Genomic DNA, 20,815 nt, shown 5'->3' with positions numbered 1-20,815 from the left:
AAACAAATATTTTTTTGGCCCACGATAAAGTAATTTTAGTAATTTAATTCATCTACCTGCTGTCCAGACAGCATTTTAGACCACTGAAAAAAGATAGTCCCTCTGAAACCCTGAAATGCTTTGGCATATTTCTATAGATCTTTATCATAAAATATACATACCTTGTCTCTAAGGGACCTATTTACTAATGTTCTTACACAAGAGTAACACACTTTGGCCCCTTTCACACATGTGGACGATATGTCCGTATTTCATCCATCCGTTTGCGGATGAAATACGGGCATACATTCATCCCTATAGGATAGGGGGTGTCTGCGGATGAACATCCGCAGACACCCAATATCGTTCGCCTCCACTACTGTCCGATTCTGCAGACGGAGGAAAATCCTATTTTTCTATCCGTCTGCAGAGCGGATCGGATGAACACGGGCAGACGGTCCGTGTTCATCCGATCCCCCATAGAGGAGAGCGGAGAGCTGACAGGGCGGTCCCTGCACAGTGTGCGGAGACCGCCCTGTCCGCCGCCGGCTCAGCGGGGACAACGGAGCGATCCCCGCTGAGCGAGCGGATCATCACGGGGCGGATCATTACTGATCCGTCCCATGTGAAAGGGGCCTTTCACTCATGAATCGTACATTTTTCTAGAATCAATTAGAAAAATGCGTGATTCCTGGGGAAACGTTTTGTGACTCTTGGATAAAAATTATAAATAGACCCCTAAGTCATTGGTTTCGCCATTTATTTTTTTACAGTCTTCACTAATATTCAACCCATTTGGGGATCTAGCACCTCTGACCTAGCCACTGAGATACTGCCACTCTGTTGATGGACAGAAAAAAAAACCAAGTAACAGGTTGTCTGAACCACTTATTACCAGTTTATAGATTCCACCAAAGGAGCTGAAAATCCATCCAGCAGAGATAAAATGAAGTCCACTCCAATAAATCACCACTGTGCATGCACCAGAGACCTCAACAACCTTTGCTTCTATGCTGTTGTAAAGGGCATTATATCTCACCACTCTACTTCACTCACCTGTTTTACTGTCATTGCATCCTTGGCAAGCTTTCCAAAGTGGGAGAGCGACACCGCAATACAGAACTCCAACAGGTTTGAAATAACCGCAAAAACAAGGACCACTGTTAAGAACTGTGAAAACAGCAACAGCAGAAGGTAATCAAATCTTAACTGTGTGCACCATATTCATATCAAAAGCATCATAAAAATAACAGAACTCATCTGTATAATAGGAAAAACACTTTAATTGGTATTTTCTAATGGGCTGGGAAGAAGCATTAAATATGTTGAAATTACCCTTTTATCCAAAACGCTTGTGTATTGATACCATTTCCTACAATTAAAGAATTAATCTGCAATGTTATTTACTGGTAAATTCAGATATTGTGCCACTCTTATAAAACACAGTGTAGCTTTAAACAACTGCGTGATGAACTCTTGTTGACATGTTAGGCTTTCCTTTTAAACTGGAAATTCTGTTTAATATCTCACATGTGAGATCAGTTTCCAGATTCACAATTACATCAGGTGCTTGGCTTGCTCCACCGAAGCAATCAATTGTACCAGCAGCAGAGAATGCCACACACCGGGATGCAAAATAGTTTTCTTTTATTAAAACAGCCGACAGGAGCAGGTTATATTCTGACCTTATAAATAAAATGCAGTGCTAAACAAACAGTCTAAAGAAACCATATACAGTGATATATAGTGGTATCTCCTGAAAAAATTCAGAAGAAAAAGCAAAATAATTATGTCAACACCAGTGTGTACACCAGACAATAAATCCGAGTGTGTAATTACATAATATAGTCCATTGAGTGGAAGAAAAAATCCCAAATATTCGGACCTGTGATGAAATAAGTGCCTTAAAACATAATAAAAAAATGTGATCACATGGAAGGTGTTAAATTAACGAAATCAATAAAACATAAACGTGAACTGTCTCCACTGAGAAATGGTTGAGTCCTATCTGAACAGGTGGAAACTGCTGCCTCCCATTGAAATGGATGAAAAAAGTTGCTATGCCAAAAGAACTGTATCCATCCACATATCATGAGTAACAATCCTTATGTAATAGTGAATAGATAAGGTACGCTTACCGCAACCGATGGACACACACACACACTATACAGCTGTGAGTCAAACGATCTTTGTGCAGGAATGCTGACAACATGGAAGCTTGCTCTGACCACAACATCAAGAGAGGACGGTGGATAGCTGGCACTTCAATCAGTCCAGAAAGGTAACCATAAGGCAGATCCAACTCTGAACAGCTGTGTATATGGAACTTTCAGTAGTATCCAAATATGGTTTGAGTGAGTTACAAACCCGACATGTTTCGGACTAAAGTCCTTCTATTATGGGAACCACTTCGGATTGGCCGAGGAAGTATTCTGCTGTCAGCAGAGTACACCTGATCCTGTTTGTGGTTAATTTCAAGTTTTATTTATATAGCATGTTTGTCATTTTCAGAATGACAAACATCTTTGTCATTCTGAAGCTCTCCTACAACCAATTTGCATATTATTTTATATATACTGTGATTCTGTACTTGCCAAATATGCTGCAGAAATCTCCCTCCACTAAGTCTGGCTGCATCCATTTTAACTGTGGGCAGCTAGCTGAAGCTGCTGCCTGTTTACTTCCTCAATTTACACAGAGGCACACCTCCAGCTCTGCAGCCCTGCAGCTCTCATTGCATCTCTGCAGCCCTGCAGCTCTCATCATCACTCTTATCACTCATCAAGACCAGACAAGAAAAAGGAAGTGGGCTGTATAAGGTATTTACTGGCAGAAAAAAAAAGTTTTACTATACAAACTTAAAACAACAAGGGCAGAAGATTTAATAGATGGAAAGATGAAAAAAATTACTGAAGGTCCGCTTTAAGAACCGCTACCTGCTTCCTCTTATTCCAGAACTCTTTCAGAGGTTCCACAATGCCAGAGTTTTCACTAATTTAGATCTGCAAGGTGTCTATAACCTTATCCGCATTCATGAAGGTGACAAATGGAAGATGGCATTCAGAACACGGTTCATGCACTTCAAATAGTGAGTAATGCCTTTCGGACTCTGTAATGCATGCCACATTCCAGCATCTGGTGAACAACATCTTTCATGAGTTTTCTAACTTGATGACATTCTTATTTTTTTAGCTACCCTGGAGCTACACATCGCATGTAAAAAAAAGTGTTGTCTACATTGAGGAAACATGGACTATATGTAAAAGCTGAAAAGTGTGACTTTGAAAGAATGGCAATCCAGTTCGGGGGGCTTATCATTTCTAGGAAATCACCAAGGATCCACAGAAAGTAACAGCTATCCTGGAATGGTTAGCTCCTGTACATAAAAAGGGTGTACAAAGGCTTTTAGGTTTGGAAACTTTTACAGAAGATACATAAAGAACTTTTCTGCCATCATCTTACCCATCACTAAAGTAACCCGCCAGCATACCCGATTTCAATGGTCTTCTGAGGCCCAGGCAGCCTTTGACAAACTGAAATCCTTGTTCACTTCCGCTCCAGTTCTTCAGCATCCTGATCCCATTTTACCTTACGTTTTGGAGGTTGACACCTCAGAAGTAGCCACGGGCAATTCTGTCACAGTGATAAGGATCTAAGGCCTTACTTCATCCCATTTCAATTCAAGCCATTTCTTCACGCAACATGAGTCAGCCGGAAAGGAACTATGATGTGGGAGACTGGGAACTCTTGGCCATAAAGACAGCCCTGGAAGAGTGGAGGTACCTCCTGGAGGGAGCCGCAACACCCCATTATGATTTTCACTGTCCACAAAAATCTAGAATACCTTCAGACAGCCAAACGCTTGAAACCCTGACAGGGCGATGTTTTTTTCCAGATTCAACTTCTACATTAACAATAAAAAATATATAGTGTGTATCTAACACAGGGTGGTTCTGTGGATACACTGCAAAATAAAAATTCCAAATGCCACGTCCTTTCAATAATTTGAAATAAAACAAAGCAAAAAGAGGAAGAAGGGAAAAACACAAAAAACCTCAAAAAAATTGTTGGTTGTGTTGGACTTTTTAGGCATACTACTGTTATTGAATATATAGCATAAAAAATAATAAAGAAAAAATTATTATATATATATTGAGCGTAAAAAAATATATTTATTTAAAAAATAATAATTATAAAACACATCGAGTACTGTTTTTATATAACCTGTCTATCTTCATACAATTTTACATCATATCCATATCTATTTCCATCAGATGTATATACCTGGAAGGTAAACAAATGTACATTAATACTATATACAGAGAAGAAGGGGGTACAGTGGACAGGGTATTAATTACAGAAACAATCTTAGATATACTCTGGCGCTCTACAGTAAATATCTCCATTAAAGAGATATTCAGACTACACGGCCTTTCTGACAACATTATTTCAGATAAAAGGGTCCAGTTTACTTCTAGATTTTGGAGAAGTCTTTGCAGAGGCCTGGCAATTGACATATACTTGTCCTCCGCCTATCGTTTTCAGAGTAATGGGCAAACCGAAAGAACCAACCAAACTTTGGAACAGTATCTAAAATGCTTATGTTCTTTCTCCCAAGATGACGGTCTCTCCCTACTTCCGTGTGCAGATTTTGCATACAATAACACTGTGCCCACGGCAACCAATCAGTCACCCTTTTGTGCGAATTATGGATTTCACCCCTCATTTTTGCCCAACATCATCCCCGAAGCCTTAGTACCAGCAGTTTAGGATCAGATAACCTTCACCCAGATTAAATTTTTAGACCCTCCAAGAAACCACGCAGAAGGCCCAAGATTACTTCAAGAGACAATATGACAGGAAAAGAAGAAGCAGTACTTCAAAGTTGGAGACAAGGCAGTCTTCAATGAACCTTAGGCTGTCTTGTCCTTCCAGGAAATTGGGGCCAAAATTTGTCGTTCCATTTGAAGTCAAGAGAGAAGTTAATCCTGTGGCATTAGAACTTGCCACGCCGAGGTCCTATAAGACCGGTTTTTCATGTCTCTCTGCTTAAGCCAGCCATACCAAGACCTTTCCCTGAGAGAGAAGTGGCACCTCCTCCAGTCTCTGTGGGTGATGAACCAGAATTCAAGATGGAAGCCATCCTGGGCTGTCAGAAGAGAGGTAGTCAAAAACAATTTTTTATCAAATGGAAGGGGTATTCAGCAGAAGAGAACTCCAGAGGCTTCCCCTTGGGGGGGAGGGGGGCACTGTCAGGAAAATGGTCAAAGAACGGGCAATCTTGCCAAGGGCCATCATGGGTGCATCAGGTGCACTCCCATGCGCATTGGCGCGAATGGGCTTACGCAGATGTGTGAAGGTGTGAACAGGAGCGCTCAGGCGCAATGGCGCATGCACAATGTAACAGATGCTGGCATCTCCTGGCCTATATAAACCTGCTGCTGAGACCTGTGCATTGCTGGATTTTTGTCAGCTCCCCCATGCTTCTGTGTATCCTGATTCTTGATTTCCTGTTACCGACCCAGCTTGCTCTGACCTGTGCTCCACTGTGTTTGATCTTGACTTGGCTCACCGACTCTGCTGCAAATCTGTCTTACCGTGTTTGACCCCGACTTGTTCCAGTCTTGCTACATGAACGGATTTTACTGTGTATGACCAGAGGCCTGGCTCCTGGTTTGCGCCAAATTCACCTAATACCTCTCAAGCACATCTGCACTACAGTCCACCCTGCTTGTTCCAGCTACCTTCCGGTGACCAGCTCTTCAAACCTCAGTAACTGGCAAACCGTGCTTCTCTGGGTGCTGCTCTCCCTGTACCACTTCCAGGGGAGCACTGCACTTAGTCGCAAGGGGAGCCCTCTCAGCATCTCTGCCTCACACCTGGTATGTGACAGAAGGCTACAGCGCAGGCTGTAAATAATGGGAGGGCGTACAAGGACTTCCTCCCATTTTCATGCTGGGGCGTGCGCGCTCTATGATCTGAGTCCCTTCCTCCCTGATCACAGGGCCCTTTACCACATGATCAACCAATGACAGCTGAAGTCGGAAGTAAACAAGCCAGTTATCAACTTTTTTTCCCCCTCACACTGTCAGCATGAAGAAAAGAAGAAAGCCATTAACAGGCTTCTGTTAGATGGACATTGGTCCCCTTAGTGCCCTGCAATGTCGCTAATCAGTGCCCTGCAGTGCTGCTAATCAGAGACCACCAGTACCATCTGTCAGTGCCCATCAATACTGCTAATCAGTGGCACTTATCAGTGCCTCATCATCAGTGTATCAGTGCTGCCTATCAGTTCCACCTACCAGTGCCCAATAATGCATCCTGATCAGTGCCCACCAGTGCTGCCTCATCAGTGCCCATCATTGCAGCCTATCTCATCATCAGTGAAGATGAAAAATTACCTGTGTGCAAAATTTTATAACAAAATATGAAAAACATTTTTTTTTTAATTTATGTTCTTTTTTTCTTTGTTCAGCAAAAAGCAAAAACAAAAAAACAGAACCCAGTGGTGATTTAATACCACCAAAAGAAAGCTATATTTGTGTGAAAAAAATTATAAAAATTCATATGGGTACAGTGTAGCATGACTGCAGTTTCATTCAAAGTGTGAGAGAGCTGAAAGCTGAAAATTGGCCTGGGCAGGAAGGGTATATAAGCGCCCAGTAAGCAAGTGGTTAATGGCATTCATTTATAAAGGAGGTTATTATGCATGGTATTTAAGTGAATATTTTATTGATGTAATTTGTTTTTTATATGTTGGTTTGTCATGCATGTTATGTTTTAAGCACCTTTGATCACATATCATAACACAGCGCTGCACTGAGATAACGGTATATTCTGATACATATGTGAAAATGCATGTAGTGCTAGCTGCAGTCTAAATGCATTTAGGTCCCATGCACAGCTTCCTGGATAATGAATGCAAATGTTCCTCCAGTATTTTTTGATAACATACTGCATTCATCTTGCCATCTTGACCAAATTTCCTGTGCCTTTGTAGCTCACCCATCCCCAAAACATCAGCGATCCACCTCCATGTTTCACAGTAGGAATGGTGCACCTTTCATCGTAGGCCTTGTCGACTCCTCTTCAAATGTAGTATTTGTGGTTGTGGCCAAAAACCTCAATTTGGTCTCATCACTCCAAATGTCTTTGTGCCAGAAGGTTTGAGGCTTGTCTCTCTGCTGTTTGGCATATTGTAAACTGGATACTTTGTGGCATTTGCGTAGTAATGGCTTTCTTCTGGCAACTCGACCATGCAGCCCATTTTTCTTCAAGCGCCTCCTTATTGTGCATCTTAAAACAACCACACTACATAATTTTAGAGAGTCCTGTATTGCACCTGAAGTTGTTTGTGGGGTTTTCTTTGCATCCCAAACTATTTTCCTGGCAGTTGTCGCTGAAATTTTAGGTTACAACAGAACCCCTCATTTTCCACTTCTTGAGTCTCAATCGTCTCAATTCCTTGGATATCTTTTTATATCCCTTTCCTGTTTTATATAGTTCAACTACCTTTTACCGCAGATCCTTTGACGATTCTTTTGCTTTCCCCATGACTCAGAATCCAGAAACGTTCGTGCAGCACTGAATGAAAGATGCAAGGGTCTGTCAGGAGTCCAGAAACTAATTGACTTTTTATACACACACACTAATTACAAGCAAACAGATCACAGGTGAGGATGGTTAGCTTTAATACTTGTGTCAACTTGTGCAACCTGTGTGCATGTTATCAGGCCAAAATCACCAGGGTATGTAAACTTTTGATCAAGGTCATTTGGGTAGTTTCTGTTCTCATTATGATTTAAAAGGAGTAAACACAGTTGAGTGATAATAAATGGCCTTAGCCAAACACTAACCATGAGTGAAAGAAAAGTTTTTGTGTTATCATTCATATTCTCTGAAAAATGGTAAAGAAATCATACATTTTGCCAAGGTATGTAAACTTATGAGCACAACTTTATATAAGGAATCCAAACAAGGAAATCCACTTTGAGACATTTGAAATCTTTTTTTTTTTAGCAAAGTTGCCAAGATATATTGAATACTTTAAGTTATAATATAAAAAAAAGTTAACACAGTCTTTGATAGATAAGTATTTCTTTAACATTTTTGCTGTACTTACAGTGGCACGAAAATACTCAGACCGATAAATATCATAACAATATATGATGGCGCTTCCAAGAGCTTCAATTGCACTGACAGTATTCATGGCCATAAATGATTTCACCTGTAAGGAAAAGTGTAGCTATGGTCAGCAGAGAAATAAGAAACCAGTAACAACAAGCTACAACAACAACAAGCTAAGCAGGGCAATAATTTCTCTAAAAAAAAAGTTATGAACAAATTAATGGTGTGGGCAACTACATGACAAATGAGGTTCAATGTAGAAAAATTTTAAATAATGCATTTGGGTGGCAAAAATATAAATGCAATCTATACATTTGGGGGAGAACCTCTGGGGGAATCTAGGATGGAAAAGCTAGTAGATCATAGGCTCAGCAATGGCATGCAATGCCAAGCTGCTGCTAACAAAACAAACAGAATATTGGCATGCATTAAAAAGAGGATTAATTCTAGAGATAAAATGATAATTCTCCCACTCTACAAAACTGGTCCAGCCTCACCTAGAGTATGGTGTCCAGTTCTGAGCACCAGTCCTCAGGAAGGATGTACTGGAAATGGAGCGAGTACAAAGAAGGGCAACAAAGCTCATAAAGGGTCTGGAGGATATTAGTTATGAGGAAAGGTTGCGAGCACTGAACTTATTCTCTCTGGAGAAGAGACACTTGAGAGGGGATATGATTTCAATTTACAAATACTGTACTAGGGATAAAACTTTTTCGCGGAAGGGAGTTTAACAAGACTCATGACCACTCATTAAAATGAAAAGAAAAGAGGTTTAACCTTAAACTTCGTAGAGGGTTCTTTACTGTAAGAGCAGCAAGGATGTGGAATTCCCTTCCACAGGCGGTGGTCTCAGCGGGGAGCATCAATAGTTTCAAGAAACTATTAGATAAGCACCTGTACGACCACAACATACAGGGATAAACAAGGCAATACTGACATATAATCACACACATAGGTTGGACTTGATGGACTTTTTTCGACCTCACCTACTATGTAACAGAGAAAAATTGATCACTTTTTCAAAGTAGGCGATTTGACAACTTCAAGGAGATCACATTTATTGGTTTTAGCCCCTCAATCTAGATAAATAAATACAAAGTCTGCCATTGTTGACCTGTTTTTGAAAATAAACTGTCACTTTAAAACTCCAAGTGTTCTGTCCAGACTGCTGCTGTTTATCAAGGGCCCCTATCCTAGTCAATTGTCACAATATCCTCTATTACATCTACGGATACCTGATTGGCTGGAAAAATGCATTGGGTGGGACTACCTGGTGACAACATTTCCAGCCAGTGGAATGCACACCGCGGCAGGGCTTCCTGGACCTATATGCAATCTTACTTATGTTTATACGTGAGTGGAATTTAATTGTTTTAATGACTTATTTAAATAAAACGAAATTATGTTATGTGGGCTTCCCTTCTGTTTCCTTGTATGACATCTGAGGATAAGGCCCCTTTCACACGGACGGATAGAATGGTGCTTTTAGTTGCGGATTTTCTAGTTTTCTACCGCAGCTAAAAGCACACAATGCTTTCCTATGGCCCCATTCAGACACAGCGTTTAGCTGCAATTTCGTTACATGCAGTTTGGTGTGAATAGAAAAAATAGAATTGAATGCGTCCAGGTGCGATGTAGCGCAGCTATATGCACATAACCGCAGGTAATCGCAGTCTGTTGTGTCAACTGCGGATAGCAGCATGAGAAGGGATTCAAGGGACCAAAAAAATAAATAAAAAAAAGGGTTGCTATGGGAACGACTATATTAGATAACTGCAGCTGAACGCAACTGCACAGAAACGCACATAAACGCAGGTAATTGCACTGTACAAATGCAGCTTATCGCTGTGCCTGGAGTCTTGGATTTCACAGAAAAATTGTGTTTTCAAAATGAACACACCTTAATTACTAACAGCAAAGTAAAGATAATATCTTATGCATGCATTTGTTAAAAAATGGTAATAATGCTATGACAAATATGTCTACCTAAATATACTTTGATACTATGATTTTAAGGACACATAAGTATTTGATTTGGTACAATGCTATAACTACTTCCCACCCGGTCAATGTACATATACGACTGGGTGGGCACTCTCTCCTTCTGAATGGATGTTCAGGAACGTCCTTCAGAAGGAGGGGGATCCCGCATGCCTGCGTGCTCAATGGCGCGATCCCAATGCGCTTGTGTCAACCGGACACGGTGCATCTCCGATCGGCAAGAGGGCTCTGTGATTGGCCCTCCAGATCACATGACGGCCGTATCCAATCACAGCTGTCATGTGATGTAGACACAGAGCCAGTTTCTAGGCAATCAGCTCTCCTCTCCTCACACGGAAGTTAACGCTGAGGAGAGGAGAGCGGATCGCTGCAGCCGGCTGGTGATCAGTGAGTATGAGCTGTTTTTTTACAGCTTTATACTCACTGATCACCAACCTAGTGTAAAACACACAGTGTAAACACACATGTCCCCACACAATGTCCCCAAAAGACACATGTCCCCAAATAATATAAACACATGGCCCCCACATATAACCCACTAAAATCACATGTCCCAATGATTATCTGCACACATATGTCCGTGATTACCTGCACACATCTGTACATGATCATTTGCGTACATATGTCCGTGATCACACAAACCAATTATTATACACTTAACAGAATTTTTTTTACCAAAAAAATGTAGCAGAATACATTTTGCCTTAAATGTATGACAAAATTCGATTTTATTGGATTTCTTTTAAAATAGAAAGAAGAAAATATAGTTTTTTTCCAAATTTCTGCTCTTTTTTCGCTTATATCGCAAAAAATAAAAAATGGAGTCGTGAATGAATACCACCAAAATAAAGCTCTATCTGTGCGAACAAAATGATAAAAATTTCATTTGGGTACAGTGTAGCATGTCCGCGCAATTGTCATTGAAAGTGTGAGAGCGCTGAAAAATGGTCTGGGAAGGAAGGGGGTAAAAGTGCCCAGTATTGCTGTGGTTAACAAAAACTCTGCTCAGATTTATTGGTATTGGTTGAAAAAGGACATAAAAGTCCAAAAAGATCTATGATTCTTTTCTTTAAACATTTTTAAAACGTATCTGTGCACCACAAAAGCACAGAACAATGCAGAGTTGCAATGCAAAGAGATCAGCTAAAAGCAGTTGGATCTGTATGTGCATTATAATTAATTGAAATTAGTCCATTAATCGATTAAAAAAAAAAAACGATTAACCAAACACAAAAATTTTAATCAGTAACAGCCCTAGTAATTTGTATGTGTTTTTTTTTACACCCAAGTACATAACTTTACATTTCTAAATATTGAACCTTATCTGCCATGTAGCTGCCAGCCCCCTCCGGTTGGCAGGTACGTGATCAAGCCATGTTACCTAACTGTAATAAAGATAAGTCAGAGCTATGCAGTTTGGCTATGCTATCTGGTATTTGTGTTGGGGTCACTAGACTGGCTAAACAGAAATGCAAATCCAAAAGTGGCTGAGATATTTTTCATAAATTAATTTCAGGTATATATTTAGCTATTTCCTTGAAGTTCAGCTCCTAAATTCAACACTTTCTTTCCCATATGAGATACTTACAAACATTCGAGTTGGATTCTGTTTGACTTCCACCGAGACTGATAGACTTCCTGAGATGATGAACTGTAGAAGCATAAAGTAATAGTTATACGTAACTTATATGTATTTTGCATTGATATATTACAAAAGAGCATCATTTACAGTATTACTAAAGGCAAAACTTAATTTTTTTGGTTTTGGATAAATTGGAGCGGGACTAGAAGAGTATACTAGAGTTGTTAGAAAATATGTTAAGCAATAGACGCAGAGATTCACGAAAAACTGAAGTTGTCAAACAAAGGAAATCTAAATTCCTGCCTGTGTGATTGAAGTCTATATTAAGCCACAGGGGGCACCTATTCATATCCTGACCACACGCTTCACCTAGAAGTTTCAATAATTTTATTTCCATGGTTTCCTCCATTGGCTGTATGGTGGTTTTCTATGTTGGGTTATCTTTGGTTCACTACTGCTCACCCTTTTCACTATGTTTGAGTGCCCATGTGGCTTAATTCATTTTCTCTTCCTCATGCCTCCATCTTTCTTCTTTTACTCTGTTCTTGTCTTATTGTTCAATTGCCTTATGGTCACTAATCCAATGCCAATCTCTATTGTTGCAGTAGCCCCTAGGGGCCCTCACCTTTCACTTTAGTCACCCACCAAATATTCGTTCTCACTGGAAGTACCCTTTTTGGCCCTCTTGTCGCTGCTTTGCCATCACCCCAGCTCCCAGGGGGATATGTCTCTTCACCCCCCAAAACCTCTCACCATTATCATCATGATCTATATCCTTTTTAATTATACCCATAGGTAAGAGTGCTAGGACCATAGTTTGTTGTTCCCTCTCTCCCTATTTTCTAATCAATTACCATTGATTATTAATTAAATTTACAACTCATTATAGGTACCACATATGTATAACTGCTCCTGATGAGTGGAGACAGCCCCCGAAACGCATCGAGCTTTATATTTGATGCTATGCCACAGCAATCATGCGGATACCATGGGTTTGACCAGTTTGAATCATCAATTAAATACTTACTTATCATGTTTTTACAGAATTTTGAATATACTGCTGATATACCATGTACAATAATGTCTGCTAGTCTACTATATGACACATTAGTCATGTTTATCCGTATTCTGTATTATCTGTTTTTACCTAATCATGTTATCTATTGCACTAGGCTCAATTGTATTATTAATAAATATGTTTATTATAATATTTGAGTGATTCTACCTACCCCAGTGTTGTGTTTCATACAAAGTCCCATTTGCCCTTATTCCCCCTTCTCCTCTCCTTTACAAACCAAAAGGGATGGAGATCTGTGTACTGGATAGTCATGGTCTCATATAAAGTCCAGACTTCTTGTATTTTTTTCACTTGTTAAAGATAATTCAAGCCGAGAATTTATTGATAGGATTGGAAGTAAGAGGTACAAAACTACCAAGGGTTAAGATCCCCATGCTCTCATTGATTCGATCAGTATGGCGGGAGGCAAAAAAATGAACAAGATTCAGAGATATCCCATCTGAGCTACACATGTGGAATAATCCGTTATTTAAAGAATTAAGTATACTACAAGATAATAAATTTTGGATACAAAAAGGTATAGTGGAGCTGGAACAAGTATATCAAAGTGGGAGCATATGCTCATTTGATTTTTTAAAAACACAATATAACCGAACAGATAAGAATTTCTATAGATTTTTACAGCTAAGGCAGCGAGAGATTAGGGCATAGGGATGAGCCTATTTCGCCAAACAGCGAATATTATGGGGCAAGCATGGGAAATTTGAGCACTGCAGAACACCCCATAATACACTGCAAGATCACAGTGTATTGCTGTATGATGATTGGCCAAAGCATGCACCTGACCTGCATACTTTGGCTAATCACAGCATGCTCTGCTGAGAGAGCCATAATTGGCCAAAGGCAGGGTGCCAGGAGCTAATCATGGCTCAGGGGGACTAAGTTCACACCCCACACTATATAAGGCTGCTTACATAGCGGCTGTGTATAGTGTGTGGACAGAGATAGATTGAGCTAGATCAGGCAGGCAGGTAAGTCGGTGGCCTTCAGGCAGTGTATTTAATATATATATATATATATATATATATATATATATATATATATATATATATATATATATATATATATATATATATATATACTCTGCATTTAGTGTAGACTAGATATTCAGTGTAGACTCTATATTCAGTCAGTGCAGGCAGTGCAGTTTATATAACACAGTGCATTGAAGTGGTTAAGGGGAACCTCTTGCCAAATTTTTTAAAATGGCATGGGGGGACCCCCCAAAATCCCTCCTGAACCATACCAGGCCACATGCCCTCAACATGGGGAGGGTGCTTTGGGGTCCCTTGCCCGGTGGTATTGGGGTGGTTATGGGGATCTGCAGATCCCGCCCCCCCACCTATTCACCGAAAAATTAAAAATGACAGGAGACAGTTTTTGACAATTCCTTTATTAAAAATCAAAATAAATCCATCGTCAATCACGGCGTCCAATGAAAACTCTGCCTCCATGGGAGGCTTCTCCTACCGACTGCTGTCTTTTCGCTTTGACAGATGTTATATAGGCAAGGGCGGTGCCAACCGGTGACATGACATCAGAAGGGGCGGAGTCACCGAGTTGCATCACCGGGTGGCCCGCCTTTGCCTATGTAACAACTGTCACAGGGAAAAGACAGCAGGCGGCAAAACGACTCCCACTGAGGCGGAGCTTTTTTTTCCTATTTTTTGGGTCCATCTGGAACGTGATTGAAGATGGATGGACATTGCGAGACGCTTTTTTTTTTTTAAATAAAGTGTCCCACGATGTCCATCCATCTTCAATCATGGCGCCAATGGACCCGGAAAATAAAAAAAAGCTCCGGCTCAATGGGAGGCGTCCTACCGACTGCTGTCTTTTTAGCGGTGACAGCTGTTATATAGGCAAAGGTGGGCCACTCAGTGACGTAACGATGATTGACGATGGATTTACGAAGGATTTACAATTTTTTTAATAAAGGAATGGTCAAAAATTGTCTCGTGTTGTTTTTACTGTTTTGACACTCTTTTGAGGGCAAGTGGCCTGGTATGGTTCAGGAGGCGGGGCGCTCTCTCGCCCCCTTTAATGCAGCCTGCCGGGTTGCATGCTTGGATAAGGGTCTGGTATGGATTTTGGGGGGCACCACACCATTTTTTCTTTTTAATTGTGATGTGGAGTTCCCCTTAATATCTATACCAGACCCAAAGACCCTGGTATGGACTGGGGGGGGGGGCCCACGCCATTTTTTTTCAGTGATTTTTTTATTTATATTGCTGGGATCCGACAATACACAGCCGCAAGCAATTTTGAATTAAATTTCTTCCTAGAAATGTCATTTTGCTGCGGTACTGTTATAAACATGGGAATGATGCTTTATTCTACAGGCAGACTAAGGGGACCCCACAATTTTTAAGAAAAGGAATATTTCATTTTTATTGTTTTATTTTTAAAATCACTGCTCCTGAAAAAAAAATTGACACATGTCCCCTGGGGCAGTACCCGAGTCCCCATACACTTTTTATTGCAATAACTTGCATATAAGCCTTTAAAATGAACAGTTTTGATTTTTCACATTCATGTCCCATAGACTTTAATGGCATTCGCATGTTCGCACAAATTTTTTGTGTGTTTGCATGTTCTGGTGGGGAGGATGCAGCTCGGCTGAGAGAGAACATGAGCGAAAAGTTAGAGGGGCTTTAAAACTAGGTGATGGGGGAGGGTCCAGATGTAGAGATAGCCAGCATGGAACAAGGTTCAGAGGGTATTATTGGGGGCATTAATGGTAGGGTGACTAGAGTACCTAAACCCAAGGTTGGTAATTTGACAAATCCAAATTGCAGCCTCAAAACGACCAACAAGGAGATAGTATGCGACCTGACATAACTACAAGGTTTGTAGACTAATGCTAGAAGTCTGGCTGACAAGATGGGAGAACTGGGGCTGCTAATGTACAAGGAGGATTTAGATTTTGTGGGAATTTCAGAGACTTGGTTTAACAGCTCTTATAATTGGCTGGCAACCATTCAGGGGTATTCCATATATTGCAGAGATAGGGAAGGTAAAAAAGGGGGAGGGGTATGCCTGTATATCAAGAATGATGTGCAAGTGAATGTGAGGGACGACATCATTAATGGAGCAAGGGACGAGGTGGAATCCTTATGTGTAGAGCTTCAAATAGAGGAAACCAAGGGGAAAGTAATATTGGAAGTATGCTATAGGCCTCCTAACCAGAGGGAGGAGGTGGAGGCGGACTTCCTATGACAGTTTGGAATGACGGCAAGGATGAGATGTGCCATTATAATGGGGTATTTTAATTATCCAGCTATAGACTGGGCGAAAAGAACCAAGCATTCGTCTAAGGCCGCGTACACACGGGCGGACTGTTCGCCCAACCTTGTCCGCTGAACAGTGTTTGGGCGGACAGTCCGCCCGTGTGTGGGCTTTCAGCGGACAGTTTCAGCGGACAGTTGGACGGACAAAGTCTTTCGGAAATTCCGAAAAACTGTCCGCTGAAACTGTGTTTGAGCGAACAGTCCGCCCGTGTGTAGGCTACTTTCGAAATGAGCAAACTGTTCCCGCTCGGAAAGTCCGCCCATTTCGAGCGCGTGTACAGGTAGGCGGGGCCCGCGAAGGAGACGTAGCGGGCTCCGCCGCCTGGAATGGGCTTAAAGGGGAACCCCAACGCCGAAAAAAATCGGCGTGGGGGTTCCCCCAAAGTCCACACCAGACCCTTGTCCGAGCACGCTACCCGGCCGGCCAGGAAAGGGGGGCGAGCGAGCGCGCCCCCCTCCTGAGCCGTACCAGGCCGCGTGCCCTCAACATGGGGGGTGCCTTGGGGAAGGGGGGGCCGCGCGGCCCCCCCACCCCAAAGCACCTTGTCCCCATGTTGATGAGGACAAGGGCCTCTTCCCGACAACCCTGGCCGTTGGTTGTCGGGGTCTGCGGGCGGGGGGCTTATCGGAATCCGGGAGCCCCCTTTAAGAAGGGGGCCCCCGGATACCGGCCCCCCACCCTATGTGAATGAGTATGGGGTACAATGTACCCCTACCCATTCACCTGTGAAATAAAGTACAAAAAAAAACACAACACAGGGAAAAAATATTTTATTGCACAGCTCCGGGGGTCTTCCGTCTTCGGGGGTCTTCTCGCCGGACTCCTCCGCTATCTGTGTGTAGCTCTTTTACTAGCGGAGGAGTCCGGCTTTCTTCCTCCCCGCCGCCGGCCTCTTCTCCCGACTTCGGGGGTCTTGTCCCCCTCCTCGGTTCTTCTGCCGGGCCACCGCGCCTTCTTGTAGCTCTTTTGCAGGCGGTGGCCCGGTCTTCTGTCGCCGCTGCCTTCCGTTCTTCTGTCGCCGCCTTCGGTTCTTCTGCCGGGCCACCGCGCCTTCTTGTAGCTCTTTTACAGGCGGTGGCCCGGTCTTCTGTCGCCGCTGTCGTCGCCGCCGCCGCCGCCGCCTTCCGTTCTTGTTCTTCTTCTTCTTCTCCTGGAGATGTTGACTCGACGAGCTCTCCGGCCGGAATGCCAGGGACACGCTCCGCTGCCACTTATATAGTGACAATGGGGCGGTGTCACATGGTATATGTCACATGGGTTGGTCACATGGTGACCCCGCCCCCTTACGATGTCATAGTCCCCATGTGACATCAACCCATGTGACCAACCCATGTGACATATACCATGTGACACCGCCCCATTGTCACTATATAAGTGACCGCACAGCGCGGCTCTGGCATTCCGGCCGGAGAGAGCGACGTGTCAACATCTCCTGGAGAAGAACAAGAAGAACAAGAAGAAGAACAAGAACGGAAGGCGGCGACGGCGACAGCGACAGCGGCGACAGAAGACCGGGCCACCGCCTGTAAAAGAGCTACAAGAAGGCGCGGTGGCCCGGCAGAAGAACCGAAGGCGGCGACAGAAGAACGGAAGGCAGCGGCGACAGAAGACCGGGCCACCGCCTGCAAAAGAGCTACAAGAAGGCGCGGTGGCCCGGCAGAAGAACCGAAGAGGGGGACAAGACCCCCGAAGTCGGGAGAAGAGGCCGGCGGCGGGGAGGAAGAAAGCCGGACTCCTCCGCTAGTAAAAGAGCTACACACAGATAGCGGAGGAGTCCGGCGAGAAGACCCCCGAAGACGGAAGACCCCCGGAGCTGTGCAATAAAATATTTTTTCCCTGTGTTGTGTTTTTTTTTGTACTTTATTTCACAGGTGAATGGGTAGGGGTACATTGTACCCCATACTCATTCACATAGGGTGGGGGGCCGGTATCCGGGGGCCCCCTTCTTAAAGGGGGCTCCCGGATTCCGATAAGCCCCCCGCCCGCAGACCCCGACAACCAACGGCCAGGGTTGTCGGGAAGAGGCCCTTGTCCTCATCAACATGGGGACAAGGTGCTTTGGGGTGGGGGGGCCGCGCGGCCCCCCCTTCCCCAAGGCACCCCCCATGTTGAGGGCACGCGGCCTGGTACGGCTCAGGAGGGGGGCGCGCTCGCTCGCCCCCCTTTCCTGGCCGGCCGGGTAGCGTGCTCGGACAAGGGTCTGGTGTGGACTTTGGGGGAACCCCCACGCCGATTTTTTTCGGCGTTGGGGTTCCCCTTTAAGCCCATTCCAGGCGGCGGAGCCCGCTACGTATCCTTCGCGGGCCCCGCCTACCTGTACACGCGCTCGAAATGGGCGGATTTGCCTCCGCCTTACGTGGGCGAGTCCGTTCATTTCAAAAGTTGAGCGGACTGTTTGGCAAACAGTTCGCTGAAACAGTCCGCTCGTGTGTGGGCAAGTCCGCTCATGCAAATTTTGAGCGGACTGTTTGCCGAAACTGTTTGACGAACAAAGTTGGGCAAACAGTCCGCGCGTGTGTACGCGGCCTAAGGCTCGCCATTTACTAAATATCTTGCAGGACAATTTCATGGGTCAGATAGTAAATGTACCAACAAGAAACAATGAGTTACTAGACCTATTGATTACTAACAATACAGACCTGATCGCGGCTGTGGAAATACGTGCAGAAACTGTACAATGGCTGCACTGTATTGTATACTGTGTACATAGGGATGAGCTTCGTGTTCGAGTCGAACATACGTTCGACTCGAACATCGGCTGTTCGTCCTTTCGGCGAAGTCCGAACATTTTGGTCCGTTCGCGCCAAATTCGTGTGGCGCTCACGGCCCACAATGCACTGTGATAGCGCAGTGCATTGCTGGCTCATGATTGGCCAAGCATGCACTGTGACCCCGCATGCTTGGCCAATCGCAGCGCCAGCAGCGAGGAGAGCCATGATTGGCCACAGGCAGGATGCCTGTGGCCAATCATAGCTCAGGCTGTGTAGTGCACGCCCCACACTATATAAGGCTGCCAGCGCGGCGTCGGCCTTGTGTAGTGTGTTGGCGTCTGAAGCAGTGGGTGTTCTGTGTACCTTCAACACAGTACACACCGATCGTTTTCGGACGATTTTCGATCTTGCTGTTGTGTAGTGGTTGTTGTCTGCGTGCCCTGACCGCAGTATACACCGCTATATTCACCTCACCTATATAGCTAGTGATCTATCTTTTATAATAGAGCTTGCAGTCAGTAGTGTTAGGAGCTTGTGCGTGCTGTCTGCGTGCTCTGTACCCAGTACATACCGCTATATCCACCTAAATAGCTGTTCTCTATTTGAGCCCACTTGCCATCTGCAGGAGTTATTGGAAGTTGTGTGTGCCTCCAGCACAGCACAGTATACGTCTGTATATACCCCTTTATCTCTGGTGTTCTATAATAAAGGCATCTGCAGGAGTTAGTGGGTGTTCTGTGTACCTTCAACACAGTACACACCGATCGTTTTCGGACGATTTTCGATCTTGCTGTTGTGTAGTGGTTGTTGTCTGCGTGCCCTGACCGCAGTATACACCGCTATATTCACCTCACCTATATAGCTAGTGATCTATCTTTTATAATAGAGCTTGCAGTCAGTAGTGTTAGGAGCTTGTGCGTGCTGTCTGTGTGCTCTGTACCCAGTACATACCGCTATATCCACCTACATAGCTCTTCTCTATTTGAGACCACTTGCCATCTGCAGGAGTTATTGGAAGTTGTGTGTGCCTCCAGCACAGCACAGTATACATCTCTATATATACCTTTATCTCTGGTGTTCTATAATAAAGGCATCTGCAGGAGTTAGTGGGTGTTGTGTGCCTCTAGCACAATATACACTACCCAACTGCTTTTTTACCCAACTCCCTTCAGGCCATTACCATGTCTGGAAGGCCAGCAAGGAGAGGCAGACAGGCGCGAGCCGATAAAAGAGGGCAAGCAGGCTCTGTGTCTAGAGACAACAGTGCTGGTCGTGGACGCGGTGCATTGTCATCAGCACGTGGCCATGGGACACGCTTGTCCTTCTTTTCGGCAGCTGGACATGTTGAGCCGCAACATGCCAACGACTTGGTAGAGTGGATGACCAAGCCCTCTTCATCCTCCTCATCCTCTCTCACCCAGTCTCAGGGTACTAGCAAAGCAGCTGCCAACGCATCGTCTTCCCTCCTCTCAATGTCATCATCAGTGACTCCTTCCCTAGACCCACCACATCCTCCTGAGGAGTCTTCTGAACTCTTTGAGCACAGTGTTGGGTACATGCTCCAGGAGGATGCCCAGTGTTTTGTGGGCTCTGATGATGACACTCAGCTAAAGGAAGGCAGTAGCGTGAGCGCAGAGAGAGGGGATGCTCAAGAAGGACAGCAATCTGGCAGTCATGTTCCACAAGCTGCAGCATACTGCCAGGTTTGCTACAGCGATGAAGAGGGAGGGGATGATGAGGGCACTGACTCCACGTGGGTGCCTGGAAGGAGAGAGGAGGAGGAGGAGGAGGCACATGTTCAACGAGGCAGGATGCCCTCCGGGGGCCAGCTTAGGGGCAGCACACCAACTGAATCACACCGCAGAGCTCCGCCTGTGCAGGGCGCTGCCTCTGCGTGTTATTCTAAAAGTTCTTTGGTGTGGGCCTTTTTTGAGACGAGTGCATCAGATCGCACCGCTGCTATTTGCAACATATGTCTCAAGCGTATCTCGTGTGGCCAAAACATCAGCCGCTTGGGCACCACATGCTTGACCAGACATATGTTGA

At 44.0% G+C, this 20,815-nt stretch overlaps 1 protein-coding gene across 3 annotated transcripts in view; it reads right to left on the bottom strand.

Moving 5' to 3' along the window:
* The window catches only part of LOC143930421 (uncharacterized), a 277,574-nt gene that overhangs the window by 14,173 nt on the left and 242,586 nt on the right, over window positions 1-20,815 (bottom strand). For all 3 annotated transcript variants that reach the window (XM_077454728.1, XM_077454727.1, XM_077454729.1), the window contains 3 exons: window positions 11,696-11,758; window positions 8,102-8,206; window positions 1,036-1,149 (listed from right to left, as the gene is read on the bottom strand). In XM_077454728.1, coding sequence (XP_077310854.1) covers window positions 1,036-1,149; window positions 8,102-8,206; window positions 11,696-11,758 — 282 coding nt within the window. The remainder of the gene's footprint in view (window positions 1-1,035; window positions 1,150-8,101; window positions 8,207-11,695; window positions 11,759-20,815) is intronic.

The sequence above is a fragment of the Lithobates pipiens genome, unplaced genomic scaffold, assembly GCF_037356315.1.
Source record: "Lithobates pipiens isolate NorthernLeopardFrog02 unplaced genomic scaffold, aLitPip1_a1.2 Scaffold_25, whole genome shotgun sequence".
NCBI classification, from domain to species: Eukaryota; Metazoa; Chordata; class Amphibia; order Anura; family Ranidae; genus Lithobates; species Lithobates pipiens.
Note: the sequence above shows the minus strand (reverse complement) of the source record. Positions and strands in the feature narration are given on the sequence as shown.